General features: G+C 37.4%; 1 protein-coding gene across 1 annotated transcript in view; it reads left to right on the top strand.

Annotated features, from left to right (window-relative positions):
• LOC139727199 (uncharacterized) overlaps positions 1–21095 on the top strand; it is a 45905-nt gene extending 24810 nt beyond the window's left edge. Inside the window, exons 4-7 of the mRNA XM_071638156.1 lie at positions 3158–3236; positions 8289–8377; positions 8694–8771; positions 19780–21095. Coding sequence (XP_071494257.1) covers positions 3158–3236; positions 8289–8377; positions 8694–8771; positions 19780–19875 — 342 coding nt within the window. The 3' untranslated portion in view covers positions 19876–21095. The remainder of the gene's footprint in view (positions 1–3157; positions 3237–8288; positions 8378–8693; positions 8772–19779) is intronic.
• Positions 21096–21505: the final 410 nt, after the last annotated feature.

Raw genomic sequence — 21505 nt, 5'->3', positions numbered from 1 at the left:
AAGCACTCGGTAGTACAGTAGTCACGGGGGAATGTAGCATCGATGCGCGCGGTGCACACTGCATGCTACAGTACACAGCAATCTATCGTCTCTTCGCACAGTACTAGTAGCGTAAACATGCCTGTACATTGTACTACGTAGCAGTATCATCGATGAAGCGCACACAATTCATCCCGTTCAAAATGTGCATAAAAAATTGTGAAGATATATTCACGCGTTTTTGAATTCGCGCTAGCCGAACGTAGCGCGAAATCCGCGAAAATTAATGTACCGCGAAAATTTCCACGTTTACAGTACTGTAAAAGTGGAAAAAATCTTTGCGCATTTTGTGCAACCAGAAACTAAAGCCAGAAAAAAAAACACGCAAATATTTTGCTTGCCATATGTTCCAGTAGTTGATGTCTTGATTCTTCAGAATTAAAAACACGAAATTTTTCTTTATGGATACCCAACCAAGCGCAAAAAAAGAAGAAGAAAAAAATTGTCACGCGAAAATACTTACTTGAATTACAGTAGAATGTTACCAGAAAAATGATGTGACAGCAGATATGTGTATATCATACACACATGTTCAGGTATGGGTTACATTTGACACATTAGTTGAATCTCACAATTCATAGTGGTTTATGCTGCATTATTTATATTGCCATATTTTGTTGTTGTTTTTTTCTATATGTCTGCTTTTGTTTGTGTGTATGTATCAGCTATTTCTCTGAATCTTAAAGAGTTTCGGTCATCAATTTCATGATTCAAAAAACAGAAGTCCCAAACCTTCAGGGATATAAAATGGCCTAAGCATAAATGGCAATTTGCGCATTTTATTTTTACCCCCTCTTTGATTGGCAGCTAGTTCTGCAAGCTTGGTTCTATGTTTTCTTTCAAAGGTGATTTCAGCTGACTAGATACCAAGCTGTCCTGTCTGTCATTACATATCCCCCAAAAATCAATAGATATGGTGGTGAGAAAAACATCGGTATGCACGTCACCACTCCTCATTTGCATAATGGCTTCTGCAGATGCAAGGGGATCACCATACTCTAACAAGTGATCATCATCATGTAGTAATATACAGTGTATCTATCAAAGTTAGAAGACAAAGAATAGTACTTAGCAAAAACTACAAAATGCAAACTCTCTTTAAAGTGAAAATAAATCTTGTGATTTGCTTCATGTTAAGCACTGTATTTCTGATTTGTTTTGTTTGGTAAATGAAATGATTTAAATAAGCTTTTGAAATGCATTATTTACAAATAGAGTGCCGGCAAGTGCTAACCTACATGCACTGAATGTAATATTATATGAATAATCATAGAATGCACTGTTTAGAGAGGACTGGGTTTATATCACGTAAAAAGCCACTGAAGGCAATATCCATGTCTCATGGATTTAAAAGAAGCTGCATATAGCATCATGTTATGGAAATTGTTTTGACTGCTCAGCATGTGTGTTCTCTTGAGAGCAGAATTTCTAGGATTGCATGAGCTGACGTTGGGAAAGTAAACTATCTAGATGTTGAAGTGCACTTTTGGAGACACCCCAAATTTTCCAAATTGCTCCACAGAGATTTGAGCCACTAGACAGTCCTCTCTAGCTGTTTACACACCTTAAAGAGATTCTTTGATTTGGTTTTCTGGGTTTGCTTATTCTCTCGTCTGTTGGTGTGATGGATGAGCACTGAGTTGGAAATAAAGCTGTGAGTAGATTTTGTCCCTGCTCAGTGTGAAAATAGTCTTCATCATCCCAGAACAGCTTGTCTGTAGCTTCTTAAGTGAGTCTTCATTAGTTGAAGATTGGTGAAATAGGCCAGTCACATTACAGGTCAGGATATTGGCTGAAGTTTGTGATTGCGTGGGAATGACGTTGACGTACTAGTTGCTAGTGACAGTCCTGTCTATAGCTTGCAGCTTGCTATTTTGACTACATTAACTTGACAAATGGTGTACTTCCAAGAGTAATTTGTTTTTGTGTAATTCAAAATTGTTTCAGATTGATAGGGATTTCTCTCATGTATGAATAATGAGCGAATAATGCCTTCATCATGCAAACATGGCTTTTTCTTGAACATTCTAGGTTTTTGAAGTGAGAAATAATCTTGGTGAAAAAGGGTCCATGAGCAATGTTTTCTCCTTTATGTTCTTGAAGCTTTTAACAACCATTTCATGATTAGCCTCAGTAAAATCAGTTATGTCAGCTTAGAGTGACATGAAACATTTGTTTGTTGTTGGGAGGGGGGTGTCTAGGGTTGCTCCTCTGCCTTGATGCCAGAGGCTTTGTGATTTCAGTTTGTGTGTTTTTTTATTTCTGTCCATATAAGATTTGTCAGCTTCCTGACACACAGGTGTTTCTTCAAATTTCTTTGAATTCAGAATATTAAGGATATCTGAGCATGACAGGATAACTTACATGTCCATGATACTAAAAAGCAAAAAAAAAAACAACAACAACAACAACAACAACAACAACAACAACAACAACAACAACAACAACAACAACAACAACAACAACAACAACAACAACAACAACAACAACAACAACAACAACTCAGTGCCAGGTGTCAAAGATTCACATCAAAGTGTGACATTTCTCTCCTTGAGCAATGACTATTGACATTTTGGATCTTACTTCATCAAGTGACATCAAGTATGGATGCTGTAGTGTTGTTATGACAAAACCATTCGGCAGTGGGATTTTTTTTTAAAGTGTAATGAAGGCTGAAATCCTGAGATAAATGCCAGTCTGAAAAAAAAAAATCAGGAAATGCATTTCCAAAAGCAAACATTTATTTTTTTTTCACATGCATGGAGTACCAGAAGCAATGAGCTTGACATTTTTGACAGAGCTGCAAAGCATTGTTTAGGTCCTTAAGGTATGCCTCTGCCTATAAAATGAAATGAGGTATAATAGTATAAATTAGCGTTGCCTCAGATGAGTTAATAAAACAATGTAATGTTGAACTTTCTAGCACCATGTGTTATTCATCAAAACCCCTCTTTACTGCTCTTCCAGTAATTTTTGTACTGCGTGAGGTTGTGATCCGTACATTTTGAGGAAAAGTGAACGTCTTCTCAACAATTGCCTTGAATTGTGGGTTTTTTGTAAATTCTTGAGTATTTTTACCTTCCCTGGTTTTACCTTTCCTGTGTTCTTTCTGCTGCAGGATGGTTACATATCTTTCAAGGAGTTCATCTGTGCGCTATCGGTCACATCAAGAGGGACGCTGGATGAAAAGTTAGATTGTGAGTATGCAGTATTCATTTTGTCATTTTTAAAGACTGATATAGCACAGATCATTTTTTTTTCAAATGCAGTAAAGAAAAAGTGCATTTATACTACCCAAACAAATTGAATCAAATTTTGAGAAGATGCTTTAAATTCTGCTGATGTTAAAAAAAAAATGCCCCTCTCACCATGACACTACTACCTCCTAATGGCTTGAAATAAAAGCACATGCACCATTCAATGTGTGTAGGAACATTTTTTTTTTTTCAGAGAAAGATGTGACAGCTTTTGATACAATACCTCTCCACAACTGGCCAGCTAAGGATTTTTTTTTTCCTGTGTGCGAAATGTAGCAGCGTTGCTAGGAAACAAAAGGCACTGAGGTGGTACTGAATGACATCATGTCATACTGTGGTGGGCAAGTACACACTTGTCAAAGAGAGCTTTCAAACATGATGTATTGCTACATTTATCCCAGCCAGCTGGTATCGTTGCCATGGTATCAAAGATATCCTCTTTGGTATTCAGGGGTGGGGTCTAGCAGAAGACATATATATATGATAGTAAATTTGTTGAAATATTTATGGTGCACATACAGATTATAATATCAGTAGTGGAGAATTATAATACATCCATGGATAAATGCATTAAAATACTTTACAATGGCAGGTACGTGTAGAACAGTGGATATTTACATTGCAATTTCTCTCCAGTTACCAGTACCTTGAATAAAGAAAATAAAATCTGACAGACAGAATTATTGGAGTTTAATGAAAATCAGACATAGGATACCAAAGTTTATGGGTTTTTTTAATGTTTTATCAGATTTTCATGAAAGAGTAGTGTTGGTAAAAACCTTATGTCAAAACCCAAGAAACTTCAAGATTCATTAATGATATCATTCTAGGTCTGATTTTGATGAAATCTATTCTTTTGATATGACTTTATGAAATAAGAAGCCACCTGAAGCTGGCATGGACTGGCACAGTAACCGTCCTATAAGCCTGCCTCCTCAAGAATTCATTGACATTGTGTGCAGACAGATGCACTTAGCATGGATACCACTTTGTATCAGCAAATATAACAGGAAAGTCTTAAAAAAAAAATGTTTGAGTAGGAATTTGTATTGGTCATAAATACCAATAGACTGATATAGTCAAATTTATGAATGTTTTGTTCATTCCTGTTCCTAGAAACAAGCTTTTCCATTTAACAGTACCTGATATTAAACATCAATACATGGAATCTACCCTGCATACATTAGTTGTTGCTATGTTGGGCAAGCCTTTGGCAAGTTTCTGTTTTTTAGGAACAACCTTATGTTAAAACATATGCATAGAACATGAATTAGTAAACGAGTCTATCAGGAATGTTTGCACCAGCCTCATTCTGCCCCTTGGCCAGTGTTCTGGGTTTGTCAATTTTGAGAGTATTTTGTCAGTACAGCTGCAGGGAGAAATGTTGTGCAAGCATTAGGGTACTTCAGATCATGTCATGTTGGTAGTGGTAAGCCAAGTTTGACTAATTGAACATGGTTGCTCCTTAGCAACGGATTGCTTCACCCACCCCTGCCACCCCCCCCCCCCCCACTTTGCCCAGGGGACCTCCCTATCCCAGGTCATCTTGGTAAGGATGGTTTAGAAGCCAGGGAGGTGCTACTCCCAATCATAGGCTGTCATTATGCTACACTATAGGAATTAATCACTTGTGCTGTGTAGTCTAACCAACAGGTCTCTTTGTCATTTTGTCTTATTCTCAATCTCTCTCTCTGCCCCTTGCTTTCCCAATCTTCCCCTTGATTCCTGTTTTCATTTGTGTTTCCAACAAAGAATTGATAACAACAAAGTCAGCAACAATAACAGCAGCAACATCACCATGAACTGTGGAGTTCTTCTCTGGGCACTTCCACAAATTTTGGTGCTGCTGTTACCCTTGAACTACTGCTATTTAAAAAGATAATGATGATCATTAGTTATGAGAATGATGATGATAGTGATATAGATGATGATGGTGGTGGTAGTGAGGGTGTGATAGAGACTGAAGTAAAGTAAAGATAGAGAAACAAAGATATCCTTTTTTTTTTTACAAAGGAAATCTGCCACTGGTCCTAAAATTCAGTTCTGTTGATCTGTGTAACATTCGACCCTTTGAATGGCAGCATGAGGAAATATACTATCTCACAGTAACTGCCCAGTGTAGCAATAGAATGTATCATGTCCAGAATACATCTAAAGGTTTAATCCTTCTTGTGAGATTACCCAAATGCTGATCATATACTGGCAAACATGAATTATTTCGTTCACCCTCCCCCATCGTGTAATACCCCCCCCCCCCCCCACCAAATGGTATCTCCCTTCACCTTGTATTGACACACAGTTATGAGTCCAGCAGATACCAGGTCATACCATATGTTTTAGCAATAGTCATTAAACTTCAGTTCTGGTGCCTTGGAATGGCTGTAACACATCTTGTGAAGCATTGTATAAGAATGTACCCTGATGGACTCAAGATGGAAGACTTGTGAAGATGATACAAATACATGCACCTTCTGTTAAGCTATACCACCCATCAGTGTGCTGGCTGTGCATGTTAAGTAACCTCTATGGCTATGGGAGCCAGATTATCAATCAGTTCAGCTTCCTTAACCCTGGTCTCTGGAATATATCACACATGAAAAAGAAATATTCACATACCTTAAAATGGAAAGAAAAAAATGTTTTTTTGACTGATGTAATTTAATCTAAATTACATATTATGCCAATATTTTGCAACAGCTATCACTTCATGAATTTTATGTTTGAATGGTGGATACAGTACATTTTTCATAAGCCTGTTGTTTGAACCCTAAACTTCCATAAGAATTCTTCTTCAGGTAGCACTCATATCTCCCATCCCAATATGATGAGAGATATTCATTCATCAAACATTTCTGCTTAGACTTGATCATTGTCACCCTACATGGTCTGTACATGATATTGGCAAACAATGTGCTTGGATGTCCTCCTGTAGTGGTGTGTTACCTCATGAAGGCAATTATCATCTTAGATGTGGATTTTTTACTAAGTTACAAATTCCTGCTTGACCTGCTGGAAAAGCAAGAACAATAAAATGTCCAGGAAAAACAATGAAAGAATCACTCAGAAATAAATTCAGAAGAATATTTACAAAAACCAAAGGTCTGAAAACTGCAGTGATTTTCCATCTAGTTTGCTTCAGGACTTAATTCAAATTTGCAAAGTCATTGTTTATTTGCAAAGAACTCCACCTTATCGTACTGAGCATCTTTAAAGACAATGAAGAATTTGCATTATTCATTAAGAGCATGTCATGTAATACCATTGATCTTGAATGTCATTAGTGTTTAGCTGACCCAGACAGATGTATTGCAACATATGGCAAACACCAACAGTCGGTAGCCAGTTGTTGAGAGGGTGAATGCTAATGTTGTTTAATGCCTTTTTTTTTCCTTTAGAGTATAGAAATTGATAAGAAGTGAAAGCATGTGTGTTGAAGCTGATCTCATTTTATCTAGATTATCAGTGTGTTTTGTCTCATTTTTTTTTTTTGGGGGGGGGGGGGGGGGGGTAGGAGGAAGAGATGGTGAGAGACAGCATGGAGGAGAGAAACTTGAAACGAGGACTGAAGGCTGATATGGTGTAGCCAGATTTATTACATCAATGTGATACCAGAGCAATTAACAGACAAAGCATGTAGAGATATAGGAAGGGGAAGAGTTGGCAAAAGGATTTTCATCATCACATTCTTTGACATTTAGTTGAGAGGAGTATACAATCCCCTGTACCACATGGAAGCAAAAACCAAAGAATCTCACAATTCATACTTTACTTTGTTGATATTTGTAGCTTGGTGTGAGTGATTCTAATGGAAAGCAACCACTTAGAATTCAAAGTTAATGTTGATGTGCAGACAAATTCATTCCCAAAATTACTCTTTGATTAGGGTAAAAAGTAATCTAAAGCTAAATTTTGGGAAAAGAGTGAACAATGTGGTGTACTGTGAGTAGAAGGCTTTTAAAGCTACCTTGATTGTATGATAGAAACCCAGAGAATTACTCAAGGATGACTGATGATAAGTGAAAACTGAGCAAACAGAACTGCCATAGAGGTCTGCATGCAACAAAAGTTCTCTTGTTGGTAAAAATCTTAACCTGTTAAGACTAGTACTGAGTATACTCGGGCAGGTGTCTATGGGAAATGCGCATTACAGCAAAATCAGCTCGTCCTCACAGGGTTGAAAATGTCAGTAGTAGATGGCATCATGGGTCAGTTCAGATGAACATCTAGTGCAGATAAATCCAGTTTTGTATTGTTTTGTTTTGTTTGTTTGTTTTTGCATTTGTGTTAATGATGTATATCACATTTGCTGATTTAATCTTGCTTCCTGAAAGTAAAGTTTCTCAAAGCTGCTAGTATTTAAAGCCAAATGCAGGCTTCACTATGAGTCATATCTATGTAAAGCTCCTTGTAACTTACACCAATGACTCATGCATTTAACCAAACGTTACATTTGTTTCCTTGTCATATGACATTGTAATTTGATGGACTGAGATAATTCATATCTGTACTTGTTTCCACAAAATTACATGGCATCGCAAGTTTAACATAATATTTATAATGTGAAATATGTGGCCTTGTGGTGGAGATGTGCTTGAAAATGTTTGTGGAAAGTAGTGGGAGGATGTGCTAAAGAATAGTTTTACAGTCCAGGGACATTTACTGCGTGTTCGCTTTATGCACTTTGTTGCAAGCTCTGCTCACTCTAACAACTTCTTTCTTCCCTTTTATCTTCATCATACCCTTTACAAAACTCTGATTTAAAAGAGCTTTTCATCGATCTAGTGTTCATGACTACAAAGTCGACTTCCTGTGTAATGATTTATGATCTCTCCCTGTAAGTGTTCTAAAGTATGAAGGAAAAATTAATATTTAATCTTTAATGTTTTCTACAGATTGACCATCATTCATTGATCATAGCATTTATAAAGAATTTCCTATGGTTGTAATGTCACATATTATCCTAGCTACTAAACTTTCTCTCTCTCCCTATAGGGGCCTTCAACCTGTATGACCTAGATCAGGATGGATACATCACCAAGCAAGAAATGCTGGACATAGTTGATGCAATATACAAAATGGTGGTAAGTAAAAAACAAAGTCATTTTAAAAGGAGCAGTACTTTTATATTCTCTCTGAGTTTATGTCTATGATGCACAAGTAAGAAACTCTTCACCGATATGAAATTGAACATAATGGAAGATGATCTCATACATTTATTTTTAGATAAGTATTGTACTGTAATAGATTTTGCCGATTTGTAGTATGGGAGGAATCAGAATTTCCAAAATATTTACAGCTGAACTTTAATGGTTAATGACAACTGCAAAACACTGTGCGATAATTTGAATGTAGAATTTGTAAGAAAATCTCTTGCCATACTTTGAATTCCTCAAACAGGGCAATATGTTGCAACTTCCACAAGATGAGGATACGCCGGAGAAGAGAGTCAACAAGATCTTCACTCAGATGGACACAGTAAGTGATGTTCACTTCTCATCCAATTTACAACTTCTTCTTTTTTTGACATAGCATTCCCCTTACCTCTGTGTTGTTTTTCTTCCCTTCAATATCCAATCTGAAAACCCTTGTTCAAGTGTATATGAGCAGAGGTAGCTCATTAATGTTGTTGATGTTGTTTTTACCCATATATCCTTTTCAGCAATGCCATAAATCTTGGGATTATTCTGTATCTGAGGATGATATCAAGCTGCAAATTTCTTCTGAGGTCATCAATGTGACAGTGAATAAATCATATTAATGTCATTGTTAAAATTCAGTGAAGTGTTCAATATAGGGTGGTTTTTCTAGAAATTTAAGATAGTAACATATATAGATAGACATGCATATATATATTTTAAAAGATGTTTTTATTTGCATATTTTGAGGGGGTTGGGAAGGTCAAGCAGGTTCTGTGAATTTTGTATGCTAAGCATTCTTGGAGGGGCTGGCTTGCTCCCTTACCTCTCACATGGAGGGGCTGGCTTGCTCCCTTACCTCTCACATGGAGGGGCTGGCTTGCTCCCTTACCTCTCACATGGAGGGGCTGGCCTGCTTCCTTACTTTTCACATGGAGGGGCTGGCCTGCTTCCTTACTTCTCACATGGAGGGGCTGGCTTGCTCCCTTACCTCTCACATGGAGGGGCTGGCCTGCTTCCTTACTTCTCACATGGAGGGGCTGGCTTGCTTCCTTACTTCTCACATGGAGGGGCTGGCCTGCTTCCTTACTTCTCACATGGAGGGGCTGGCTTGCTTCCTTACATCTCACATGGAGGGGCTGGCCTGCTTCCTTACTTCTCACATGGAGGGGCTGGCCTGCTTCCTTACTTCTCACATGGAGGGGCTGGCCTGCTTCCTTACTTCTCACATGGAGGGGCTGGCCTGCTTCCTTACTTCTCACATGGAGGGGCTGGCCTGCTTCCTTACTTCTCACATGGAGGGGCTGGCTTGCTTCCTTACTTCTCACATCTGAGATGGGTCCTGTGAGATATCAACAAGAAACACTTCTCTTTGCCCCTAAATATATTACCATCTTTAGCCCATGTCAGCCATGAACAGAGCAGAAGAATAGAAGATTTGACAAACATACTTTACAAATAGACATCTGCTTTCAGTGGTATAAACATTGTCTGTATTTATGCCCATATGATAGCTTCAAGTGTTGGTAAGACAATAATCAGAAACATTTCCTGTAGGACAGTTTAACATCTTCAGCTGATATGAGTTTCAAAAGTTAAGTTTTAAGACGTTTTGTAAGGAAATTGAATACATACAGCATTCAGCCTTCTTTTTTTTTTGTCAAACTATGTCACCAGCAGGAACATACTGTTTTCTTGATCAAATCATGGGAGTAGGAGAAAGAGATGGATTTCATGACATTTTCACATCTTCAGCTGACATGAGCTCCTAGAAAGATTAGATTACGTTTGGAGGATTTTGTGCAGAGTAGAGATTCAATGTGGCAGAGATTTCATTTCCTACCCACATTTGTGCGTGAAGTGGATGATTGTATTACATTGATTATCATGTATGATGTCAGAGGGATTGTGGTGACGTAGATATTTGATACATTTGCACACAATCTCTTGCCTCGTCTATGCTCTCCAATGCAACTATTCCCATTAGAAATGCAATGTTCTTCCTTCAGACAGGATGTTTTGTCTTCTTGACAGCACAATGTTTAGTTGAATGTTTTTTATTATCATCTATATAGGACGTTTTAGCGGCGCATTAAAAACGCGTATTGTAGTCTGCTCAATTTTTACCGTTCAATATCAGAGCTTATTGAACGAATCGCATAGACCAACGTATTAATTCCCCATAGGCTACCGTTGTTACTTGCCGTTCAAGATCACACGATATTCAATTATCTGTCTCGTTTATTGCGTGAGCGCTTGCTGAATGCGCAAACGCTCGCTACTAGTGCGCGTCATTTTGTTACATTTTTCACAAGCGCGCAAACATCTTGCTAGTTGTTTGTTTCATACGCAGTTTTAGGGGCTTCCCCTTTTCAGCGCTGGGATGGGACTGCCGAGTCAACTTCAAAGATGAGTATATAGTAGCCGGGTAATTTTGTGCAGTTTATGCTTGCTCTGCTTGATTGTATAGATGATAATAATTATATTGGATGGCCTTGATTCATGGAAAACCAGGGAATATTGCACTCGTTATGGTCAATATTGCACTCATCTTCGATTCGTGCAATATTGGCCCTAACTCATGCAATATCCCCTGGTATCCCATTCATAGCCATCCAATATAATATAAATGTTGACATTTTAAAAATGTGTCTATAATGTCCCATATCACATATCATCTATTTCAAAATCTTCTTCTGTTGTATGATGCAATACAAGGAGGTTGGTGAGGGGTTATAGATTACAGGTTGATATTTAAGCTGTGGATCCAGTTCAGGGCAGCATCACTTGCTTGAGCAAGTTCTTCAAGCGCTCCTGGGAACTTCCGCTTGTGGCAGTCTTCCAAAATGTGATGCAGGATTTGGTCAGGATGGCCACAGTCACTGTAGTATTCTTCTATACTATGTGGGCCATATGATGAATCCTTGTAAATGCTGTTGGATAGACAAGACACATACATTTAATACATTGTCATAAATATGAGAAGTTTACCCTTTTGCTGCATTTTGAGGAGATTACAACATCATGTTTGTTTGCTTAGTTGGCTTGTGAGAAGAATTGTGTTTATATACCTAAAAATGCGTACTGATACACCAATAGCTATTTTGAGATTTCTTACTGAAGTATTTTACCTGCTTGAGCTGTCTCAAAGCTAAGTTGATTACCAATCATGAATTCACCCAGTGGTTTCACCCACGCAAGTCATTCCTTTTTTTTTTTGTCCAGTCAATCTAGACATCGTCATGGAAACTGATGCATAACGCGCATTCTGTTGGAAGAAAATTGGATTTGAATGGTAAATCCAGCAGAGGCCTGCACACACCTGAAGTGGGCCAGAGAGGGGATATTACCTAGGCTTCTTTGGAGATTATTCTCTCATTGACAGTTAATCAGGCTATCTTGAGGTTCTATTATGACATCAATGTTGGTGCTTATTACTCAACATGAGGCTCAACTTTCTTGCTTTTGGCATTTAGAAGGGGGATCTGGTTACATTTAGTCTGTAGGATGTTTTTAACAGCAGCGGTGATATGATGTCTGTTTCTGTTCTTTCTTGAGAAAATTATAAGTTGCCATCTAGAACTTAAACTTTATTTTTTGAAATTCTTTGCTCAAAGCCCACATTTGCATTTATCTGGTTTATAGTGGACATGGCTTAACCTGTAGGGGTATGAAGATCTTGTCCTTTGTACATTTTTTTTTTTTTTTTTGGGGGGGGGATTTCTCCTGGTTTGTTTTTAGAATGATTTGTATGCTGTGCCATCAAAATCTACCTTTTTGTACACCATGGGCAAAGTCTTGTTTGAAATGCAAATCATTAGAAAATACAATGTAGGTTATTGAAATGGAGCACAAATATCTTTACTTCCTTATGGTGTTATGTGATTGATGTAGGATTTTTCAAAATAGTTCGTTTAATGACAAAACTCCTCTCAACTTGCCCCCAATTTCAACTTCATTGGTACTATGCTCTGATTGCTATTCATACCATGAGCAATATATTTCATGTTCTGCATTGATTCATGATACCCCATATTATTTCTCATCTAGTCATAGATATGATGTGAATGCTAATCCAGATATTCAGGTTACTGGAAAGCATGTCATTAGTTCATGGTATCAACATAGTGTCCCCGCGTGTACTAACTCTCGCATTAGTGCTTCTGAACTGGGCAATATATTCTGATGTTTCCCTTTGCTCATCCAGCCAATATAACATGACAAGAAAGTGTGTGGGATTTTGTGAGCTTATTTGCACAGGTGTAAATTTGTTGTTATTGCCATGCTGTGGGCATGGATTGCATTGTCTTTGTCCCAGTGAGGGGGCAAGCTGTGAAATCAAGGGACATTACTCTCCCTGCTCATGCCTCATTACTTGATCAGGCAGGAAATGGTTGGTTGGGGGCAGCAGACGTGTTACTCACAGCTGAGTTCAGCTTTCCCAGGCAAGCCTATCTGATAGGTTCAGTGCTCTTACATTCAGTCTCCTTCATGGACATTTGAGATGAAAAACTTTGAAAAGAAAATAACAACAAAGGATGGCTCTTCCTGTTTGAAAACAAGGATGAAAGAGAATTGAGGATCTGAGCAGAGGCAATAAAGCAGTGTGTTTAATTTAGAATGGTGTAGCACTCTGAATGAGATGTTGAGATATCTAGAGTGCCGTGCAACTTGAGAGATCAGTGGAAGTGTTAAAAAGGCAACACTTTCTAACAAGGTGGAGATACCACTACCTCACAAGCCTCCCATTGATGTGCACACAAGTCTTTACTAAATCCCTTTTTGACATGAAATGAAAGACAGGAACTTTTACATTTGCATCAGTTTGTTATTTGGCAATAAACTTGAAATTATTATTTTTTAGTCGTCTTATGGAGAAGAGGGGGATTGGAGTTATAGTTTGCAAATTATTGACACCTTGGTTTTATTAAGTTTTTTTTGTGTGTGTGTGAACAAACCAGTGGGAGAGTTGTTTGATGACATCATTAGCTCAGCTAATCTATGTATCTACGGTTATGACTAATATCACAACTATTCAGTGGAAGCATGACATATAATACTCTAACTCTTCTTTTCAACTGATGTTATCCTGTTTCATAATGTCATCTTTGAAGAGTGTTGAATTTCACTTCAGGTGATTTGCAGTTATGGTAGATGCATTGCTGCAAAGAATGAGAAGAACTGCCCAAACACCCACATGTGAGTGTTTTCATACAGCAGGAGCACTACAGTATGTAAAATAAGCACTCCATGGCTCTCCTGTTTGATGTCAATGTTCTATGACAGTGTTCTAATGTGCCTTGATGTTGGTGGCTCCTTGAGAATTTGTCTCAAAGTTGATAACTAAAGGTGCAAAAGGGCAATCACAAGATTTGTGGTACAGCTGTAGCTTTCTCTTTCACCGGATGCAATAACTGTGCGGATGTCATCCAACTCAATATAGAACTGAGAATATTCCTCCGAAGAGGAAAGTATCAGCTTTGCTCATGAAAAAGGTATCAAACTTTCTCAGAGGTATAAACTCTTCAGTGCTATATTGAGATCACTGTGGCAAGAAATTGCATCTGCTCGGCTGTGCATACAATGTATTGAGAGACAGAACATGTGTTCGCTCTGGTGAGCTCTGGTAATAACTGAGAAGTAAAATATCTGTAAGCAATTGAGGTCAAGTGAGCAGACATCTTTCCTGTGTCCTCCATGACGGTCTGGTTGTCATGGTTACAATGGAAGCACAGTGATCGCCTTGCGTCACATTTTTTTACCCCTTCCATTACTGCCTTCTAATAACTTACTCCATTAAACCAGTTAGAGTCTAGTTGGTAGTGTACAATACCACTGGAAATATATGTTGTAACATCGTAATGTTTGCTGTGTTTGTGGACCTAGGAAGACGATGTCATACCTTCCAACATGATGTTACTTTAATACTCAGTCTGCGAAAATAGATTTATGGTGACAGATTAAGAGCCTTTGTAGAAGAGGACGGTCTGACGGCTTTACGTTGTGACGCTGTCTCTTGTCTCTCTGTCTATTTTTGTCTCTCTGCCACTCTTTCTCTCTGTCCTCTGCCTCTCTCCATCCTGACCTCAAGTAAACCTAGTTCATTCCCACCTACTCTTTATCATCTTTCAATATGCATCACATTTCTCATCCTCCCATAAACCTTTGTGTCTACATTAAGATTAAAATGAATAATTTTGATATTTCCACTAAATGATCAATGTTTTATCACTTTGATACAAGTATCAGTTTTTGTTGGGCCCTCCTTTTTCTTTTTTCTTTTTTTTTGTTGTTGCTGCATCTCACTTTTCTTGTCAGTTTCATTTTCTGATTCCCTTTTTCTCATTTCACTTGACTCTTCCCCATAAACCAGTGCTATGTCATTATCCTAATATCTACTTTAGGGTATAACAGTTTCTCCCGTCTCATCCTTTCGGCTCCCTTTCTGGTACGGCCATGCATTATCATCATCTTTAACAACAACGACATCTTCTTTTTCTTTTCATTGTAGTACTTAAATTGTCTCTGGAAGGACATCTGTCCCTGAATCTCTTCCTTGTTGCGATGCAGAAATCACATCTTTGCTGATTTGATAATCATCAGCATTCCTCTTAACCCCCACCCACACACACCTCCGGGATTGAGTGGATTGTACAATAAAGCAAGGATCCTCCGTACCATCAGCTCTTGGGTCTAGTGGCCAGTATGTAAAATAACATTCCCACCATGGCAAAAAGCTTAAGTCTCTCTGGTGAGCATTAGAAGAGATGATGAGATAAGAACTAATAAACTTCGTTTTGCTGCATCAGAGCCAAGATTTAGTTGTCTTCCTACAGTGTAGTTGTTGCCAGCAGAGATAACTATCTTTGCTTCTCAGTGCATTTCATTTGATGAATAAAAAAAAAAAATCAGCCATCCCAAATGATCTCTGATGATTCAAGAACTTTGCAATGAACTTTTCATACACCCAGAGCCGAAGAAGAAGAAGAAATACATTGTCATAGGACTTATTTAATGAATTGATTAAGTAAACCAACCTGTTTGATTAAGGCTTGTAAGCTGACTTCAGTCAATCTTCATCAGTGTTGTTTCCTCTGTATAACTACACTGTATTTCTAATCTTATTTATCTATTCTTGTCTGGCTTTTCTAATCACATTAATATGGAGGGTTAAAAACCACAAACATGTTTAAGCACCACTATGCTGGTATCACTGTTTTCCTGTTTGTTTTTGGTTTTTTGTCAAAATTGACTCGGACTGCATATAGTGTCATGTTATACTTTTACTGACCTGGGGCCCGTTTCATAAAACTTGTTAAATTCCTTGCATCTGATTGGCTAAGAGCAAATTTGTCACAGAACTGTGGCAGTTGTCACTGATAACAAATTTTATGAAACGGGACCCTGTTTGCTATAAAACATTGTTTCTTCATTTTTTTTTCTTTTTCTGTCTTTGAGGAATAATACAATAAATGTAGAATTTTAGTGAGAATCACATCAATCAATCATTTTCAGGTTTAGACAGATAGGGTATAGATTTACATTTTTTGTGTGTTTTTACCAATAACATTATAAGCATTTTTACCCTGATGTAATACTACACCTATCTCATAAGTTCACGTAAGAAAATTGCCTCAAACACTCACAGTTGAGTGATGTGTATAGTAAGAAGTTGTATAAATTGATAATCAGTTTCTTCAAAACACGGTCAGGATCGACATAAATCTTGAAATCAGTCGTAAATCCTGTGTCCCAGAAAAAGAAGCAAAGATTCTCCAACTTTGGCTGTGGGTGTAGATTAACCTCTTAGATTGAACTGGGTCTCAGGTAGCTTTGTGACGCCCTGTTAGTCAAACCATGGACCGTACCACATGCAGAGAGCTAAAATCATTTGAAACAAAAACAAGAATTGTTCTGCATGTTGTTATCTTTTGGTATGTAGTAAAATTCATCTCATTTCTCCATGGACCTGTGTTACAGGGTTTGAGAAAATGATACATGCACAATTCCCCTGCTTCAGGTATTGTGTCACCGGTTTTCAGATAATTATATGCAATGCATACAGGTATGCAGTGAATTACTCATACAGACATGATACAGGAGAGCAATGTGTTCTATGTATGTACCCAGATGCACATAGTGTACACTTTTCTCCTCTTGAATTGAGGTACACTCTTTCTTGTAGATTGTTTAAAGTTTCATTCCATCTAATATTCATTCTGGTCTGGATATTCCTGGTTTGCAGCTTGTCTTCCAATCCTGATGATTATGTTTTTTTTTATACACTGTACGTGTGTATGTTTGTTTATGTGTGTGTTTGTTTATGCATGTATGCTTGCATGTTGTTTTTGTTGTTGTTAGACCCCTCATGGTATCAGTTTTCAGTCATGCCACATGTAAAGTTTGCTTATAATGCAAGAAGTGTGACAAAGATGAAATCTTCAAATTCTTAGATAAGGAGCCACTTCCAGTGAATCTAGTTCAAACTTGGTAGAGGTCATAGCTCTCCTTTGCTCACCCTACCAGCTTCTCAGAAATTTCATTACCACGTGCACCCATGTGGTTTGGTTATTGCAATACCATGTGAAGTTATGATCAAATTGCAAATGAAGAAAGATGTAGTCTGTGGGTTTTCGTCAACTTTTATTCTCACTATACCAGTCCACATCCGTTTGTGTCCAAAGATCTCACACAGCAATAACATGAATACTGTGTTATCTGTTTTGCAAATTGCTTTTCTGTTGCACTGAACTTACTTTCTATTTGAGACCCAACAGCAATTCACAAATGAGAACTGTGATCTTTGGAGGTAGTGACCTCATTTTGCAAGGCCTGTCAAATTTCTTCCAGATGTTGATACAAACTAGTAATTTGGCAGCAGATTTAAGTGTGCCAAATACAAAATGTTGTGTTGTGTTGTTGTGTAGGAAAATGTGATATTTCACATGCATGTATTTCCATAATCTCCATTGGATAAAGGATTGTGATATATCACCCACAGAGGCTATCATTGTATCCATGATAAGTTAGTCTCTCTCCAAGACCTCAATTCTGCTTGGCAGAGGACAACTACTAACTTTTCACTTCAGGTATAAACCTGTGAGATCTGTAGTAACTGTATGTTAATGTTTTATTAAAAAAAAAGAGATTACAGTATGGTTTTTCTCTCAATATTCACTGCTGAACACCTGAATGTATCAACTAAAATTTGAGTTAGGCTTCTTTGCTTCTAATTTTTCACTTCCAAGGATATTTTTAAAATTTTGGAGGGTTTTCATTGGTGAGATTCTGCCTTTAAGAGTGTCATGAAGCACTTATGTAGACGGGCACGCATGCAAACAACGGAGCTTGGTATGACACCAGGGGGACTCCAGTGCTCTGTTCATTGGGGCTTGATTTATTCAGGCGCCGGAGGATGGAGGAGATAGAAGGTTTCAATCCCATTCAACGTAGTGATCCATCCAACCACCCCACTTTCTTCATCCCTTGGAAACCTTAATCAGTTCTTTAGCCAGCAGAATCTCATCTCAGTAATATAATCTTTGTCCATTTCCAAAAAAGAATGCACTTTCAAGTGCTAGCTAGGAGATAATTTGTATTTTCTTTTCCATTTCTTTGAAATTACAAAGAGAGCCTTAATGTTATAATTTCATCAAATTGATGACATTTGTTAAGGTCTTATGATTTGCATGTGATAACACTGCAGAATATTTTTTATGAGTGTGTGTGTGTGTGTGTGTGTGTGTGTGTGTGTGTGTGTGTTTGTTTTTGATAGAAAGATTTATGTAAAAAGAACTTGCCAGTAAAAAAGACGGTATGAGTCAACTTTGAATTTGGGCTGACCTCAGTAATTTTGTACATCAGTGTCATGACTATTAATAGTTCATATGATAGGATTCTCTGTTACATTTAGCCCCCTTCAAAGCAAAACTAGTCTTTAGTGAAAGAATGCTTTCATAAATGCTTTGTCCTGATACAGGGCAAGAGTGTACCCTCTGCTGCCAGAATGGTCAATAAGTTGTTGTTGTTGTTGTTGTTGTTGTTGTTGTTGTTGTTGTTGTTGTTTTGTTTCATTTTTTTGTTTTTCTGACTTGTTGAATTTTTTGGGTTTGTTTTTTTCTTTTTGAGAAATGCTGTCTATGTCGGTTTTATAGTCATGCAATGAATGAGGTACATGAAGCAAATTGATTTTGTAATGTTTGTGAATATTATAAAATGCATAGTGATATGTGGAAGATACTATGTGTATGAAAAGTTAGTTACATGAAGTAAATTGATCATGTAATGTTTATAAATAGTATGTAATATGTAATGTACTATATGCATGTAATGTATGTGTATTTTTATTATGCAGTTTTGTTCTTTTAAATTTTGAACAATCCTATTTTGGTTAATGACATCACTTACAGCTGGCTGTGAAAGTTTATGAACCAAGAAAACACTTAAATGTATGATTTGGTACAACTAGTAAATTATGTAAATTGTTTTTGATTGCTTTTTTCTTTCATAAACTGTAAGGCATAAACTAATCAGTTTGTGGTTTGTTTTCAGTCTGCTTTGTATCCTATGCAATGATTAACCACCTCAAGGATAGATTGATAGTGTGTTTTCTCAAGATCATTATCTGTCATACTGCTGAGGCTGACCTTCTCCTCTTTTCCTTTTCACATTTGCCAACTTTCTAATATCACTAGTGATGTCACTCTGATATTTTAACCAGTTGAGGACAGATTGATTTTGCTATAACACATATTTCCCATCGACACCTACCCGTCGAGTATACTCAGGACTCATCCTCAACAGGTTAAGGATCTCGTATAAATGATTCTAAAGCAAATTATTGTCAGCACTTTTCTTTGTTGCTGTCGATACTACGTAGTCTTATCAGAAACAGAAGATCCTGTTATGACTATTGTCATTGATCATTATTTTCATTATTATTATTGTTACTGTTAGCATTATTGCAGTTATTAATAAATGAATTGAATTGAATTGAATAATTATTGTTATTGTCATCATCATCACCACCATCTTCTTCATCCTCATTTGATCACTAATCATTCTTCTGTCACCCATGTCATGCACAGTGAAGATAGAGTACACTCCCATTATAACGAATACGGTTATAACGAAATTCCGGTTATAACTAAGTAAAAATTCAGGCAACAGTATTATCCACTGTATGTTTTTTTATTGTGTATGTGATCAGTCATAATAAAATTTTGCAATTGTTATTTGATTTATATTCAATGTTTCTTTAGTCCAATCAAGAAAACTTGCTCTGAATACAATGGTCTTTAAATTTTTCCTTTTTTTTTTCTTCTTCTTCCTTTATTCGCTCTCCTCAGAACAAAGATGGCATGCTGACAAAAGATGAATTTCGAGAAGGGTCAAAGTGTGACCCCTGGATCGTCCAAGCCCTCTCCCTAGAGATTCCACAATGACCCCGCCCAGTCAGCCCAACCCCAGGGTGGGGCAATCTCCATGACAACTCACCACCTGAATGTGACCTTCACAGCCAATCTGTCCTCCTGCTATGTCTCTGCTACCTTGCTCAACTTTTTTTTTGTCGGTCTATGTCTTCAAGGAATGGTTCAGAGGAATGCCTTGCAATATGAACTCATCTCCTAATGGTCCTTCCAACTTAGCATTATAAATAAGACATGATAGAGTAAAGGTAAAAGTCTTGTTCTTCTTTAATACTTGCAAGTTATTCCAGCTTCCCTCTTCCAGCTTCCTCTTTACCCTGATATCTTCACACTACAACTCAGTATCTATCAGACATCCATACTGTAGAGAAAATAGAAAGTCATTCAGGTTTTGGCAGAGCGCAAATGAGTGAGAAAATAGAAGTACAGGGAGGGGGAAGAATAAATGGTAGCCAGTTTTAGTCTTGAATACATCAAAATTACAACAAAATTACAGTCTCTCTGAAATTATTTGATAATCATAATTGGAGTGACAGCACATAATGATATAACTACAACACTGTATACATGCAGTGTCTTTGAATAATAATAGACACTCAGCAAACTTAGGTAGGAGATGGGTACAGTATATTAATGGCAATTTGGGCTTAGTTTGCTCCATTTGCTTGTTTCACTGTCCAGTGAAGTGCAATGAGATCAGGTGATGTTGTAAGGAGGAAGAGAAAGAGAGAGAAGAAAAAATGTTGATGTCACCAGGGAAGAAGGTAACCCCTGATCCATCTCTGCCTGCATAGTTGTCTTGATGTATTCAGCTTGATGTATGCCGTCTCTTGAAGAATTATCCATGGCAACCTGAAATTTGGCCTCAGGATGACTGAGATCCGTCACTTCCATTATCAGCACTGAGCTGTAATGTGAAAAATTGCAAAAAGAGAGAAGAAAACTGCAACAAAGCATTACAAATCAAAAAGAATAAATTAGAAAGCAGCAGGTGAAATGATTATCCTGCCATCAGGCTTTTTTTGTGGGGTGCAATTATCCACAAATTTGTCATGCATGATATAGAGACTGGTATATTACCATTATACTGGAGTGTTTTCTAATTCCATGCAATTCATCTACAGTCTTCTTTGCAGATTTTTTTTTTTTTTTAGAGTGGCAATGAAAAGATGAAAGGGAGTAGAGAGACTGAGGATTTGTATGCCGCTATCAAACCTAGCATTGCAGTATGCTTGGATGGGATTTTTTTTTATTTGTGGTAAAGCAAGATACCTCGTATCAAGGGAACTGCTTTAAGTGCTTGTACCAGCTACCAAATCATAAAATGCAATAAGAACTTTAATGTTGTTTTTTTTTCCTCATATTGCACATTACATTGTGTAGGAGTTAGGAATTAGGAAAAAGTTGTTTTGGTGCTGGTTTGTTTCTTTTTTAGTGTGAGTCAAATTGGAAGATTTGCATCTCATCAAAGGGTAAAAACTCATACGCAATTGCTCTACTTCTTAATGTGTGCTTGTACAATGTAAGGCAACAGACTGTTATTTAAGATAATGTCATGTATTTGATATCCTCTTCAAACTACAGCATTGATTGAGAAAGACAGCTACTTTAAAATCTCACTGATGGGTTAGTTGCATTGAAATGA

The sequence above is a fragment of the Diadema antillarum genome, unplaced genomic scaffold (assembly GCF_040938485.1).
Source record: "Diadema antillarum isolate AM-2024a unplaced genomic scaffold, OU_Dant_1.0 seq00000122_RagTag, whole genome shotgun sequence".
Taxonomy (NCBI): domain Eukaryota; kingdom Metazoa; phylum Echinodermata; class Echinoidea; order Diadematoida; family Diadematidae; genus Diadema; species Diadema antillarum.
This window is presented reverse-complemented; position numbering and strand designations above follow the sequence as displayed.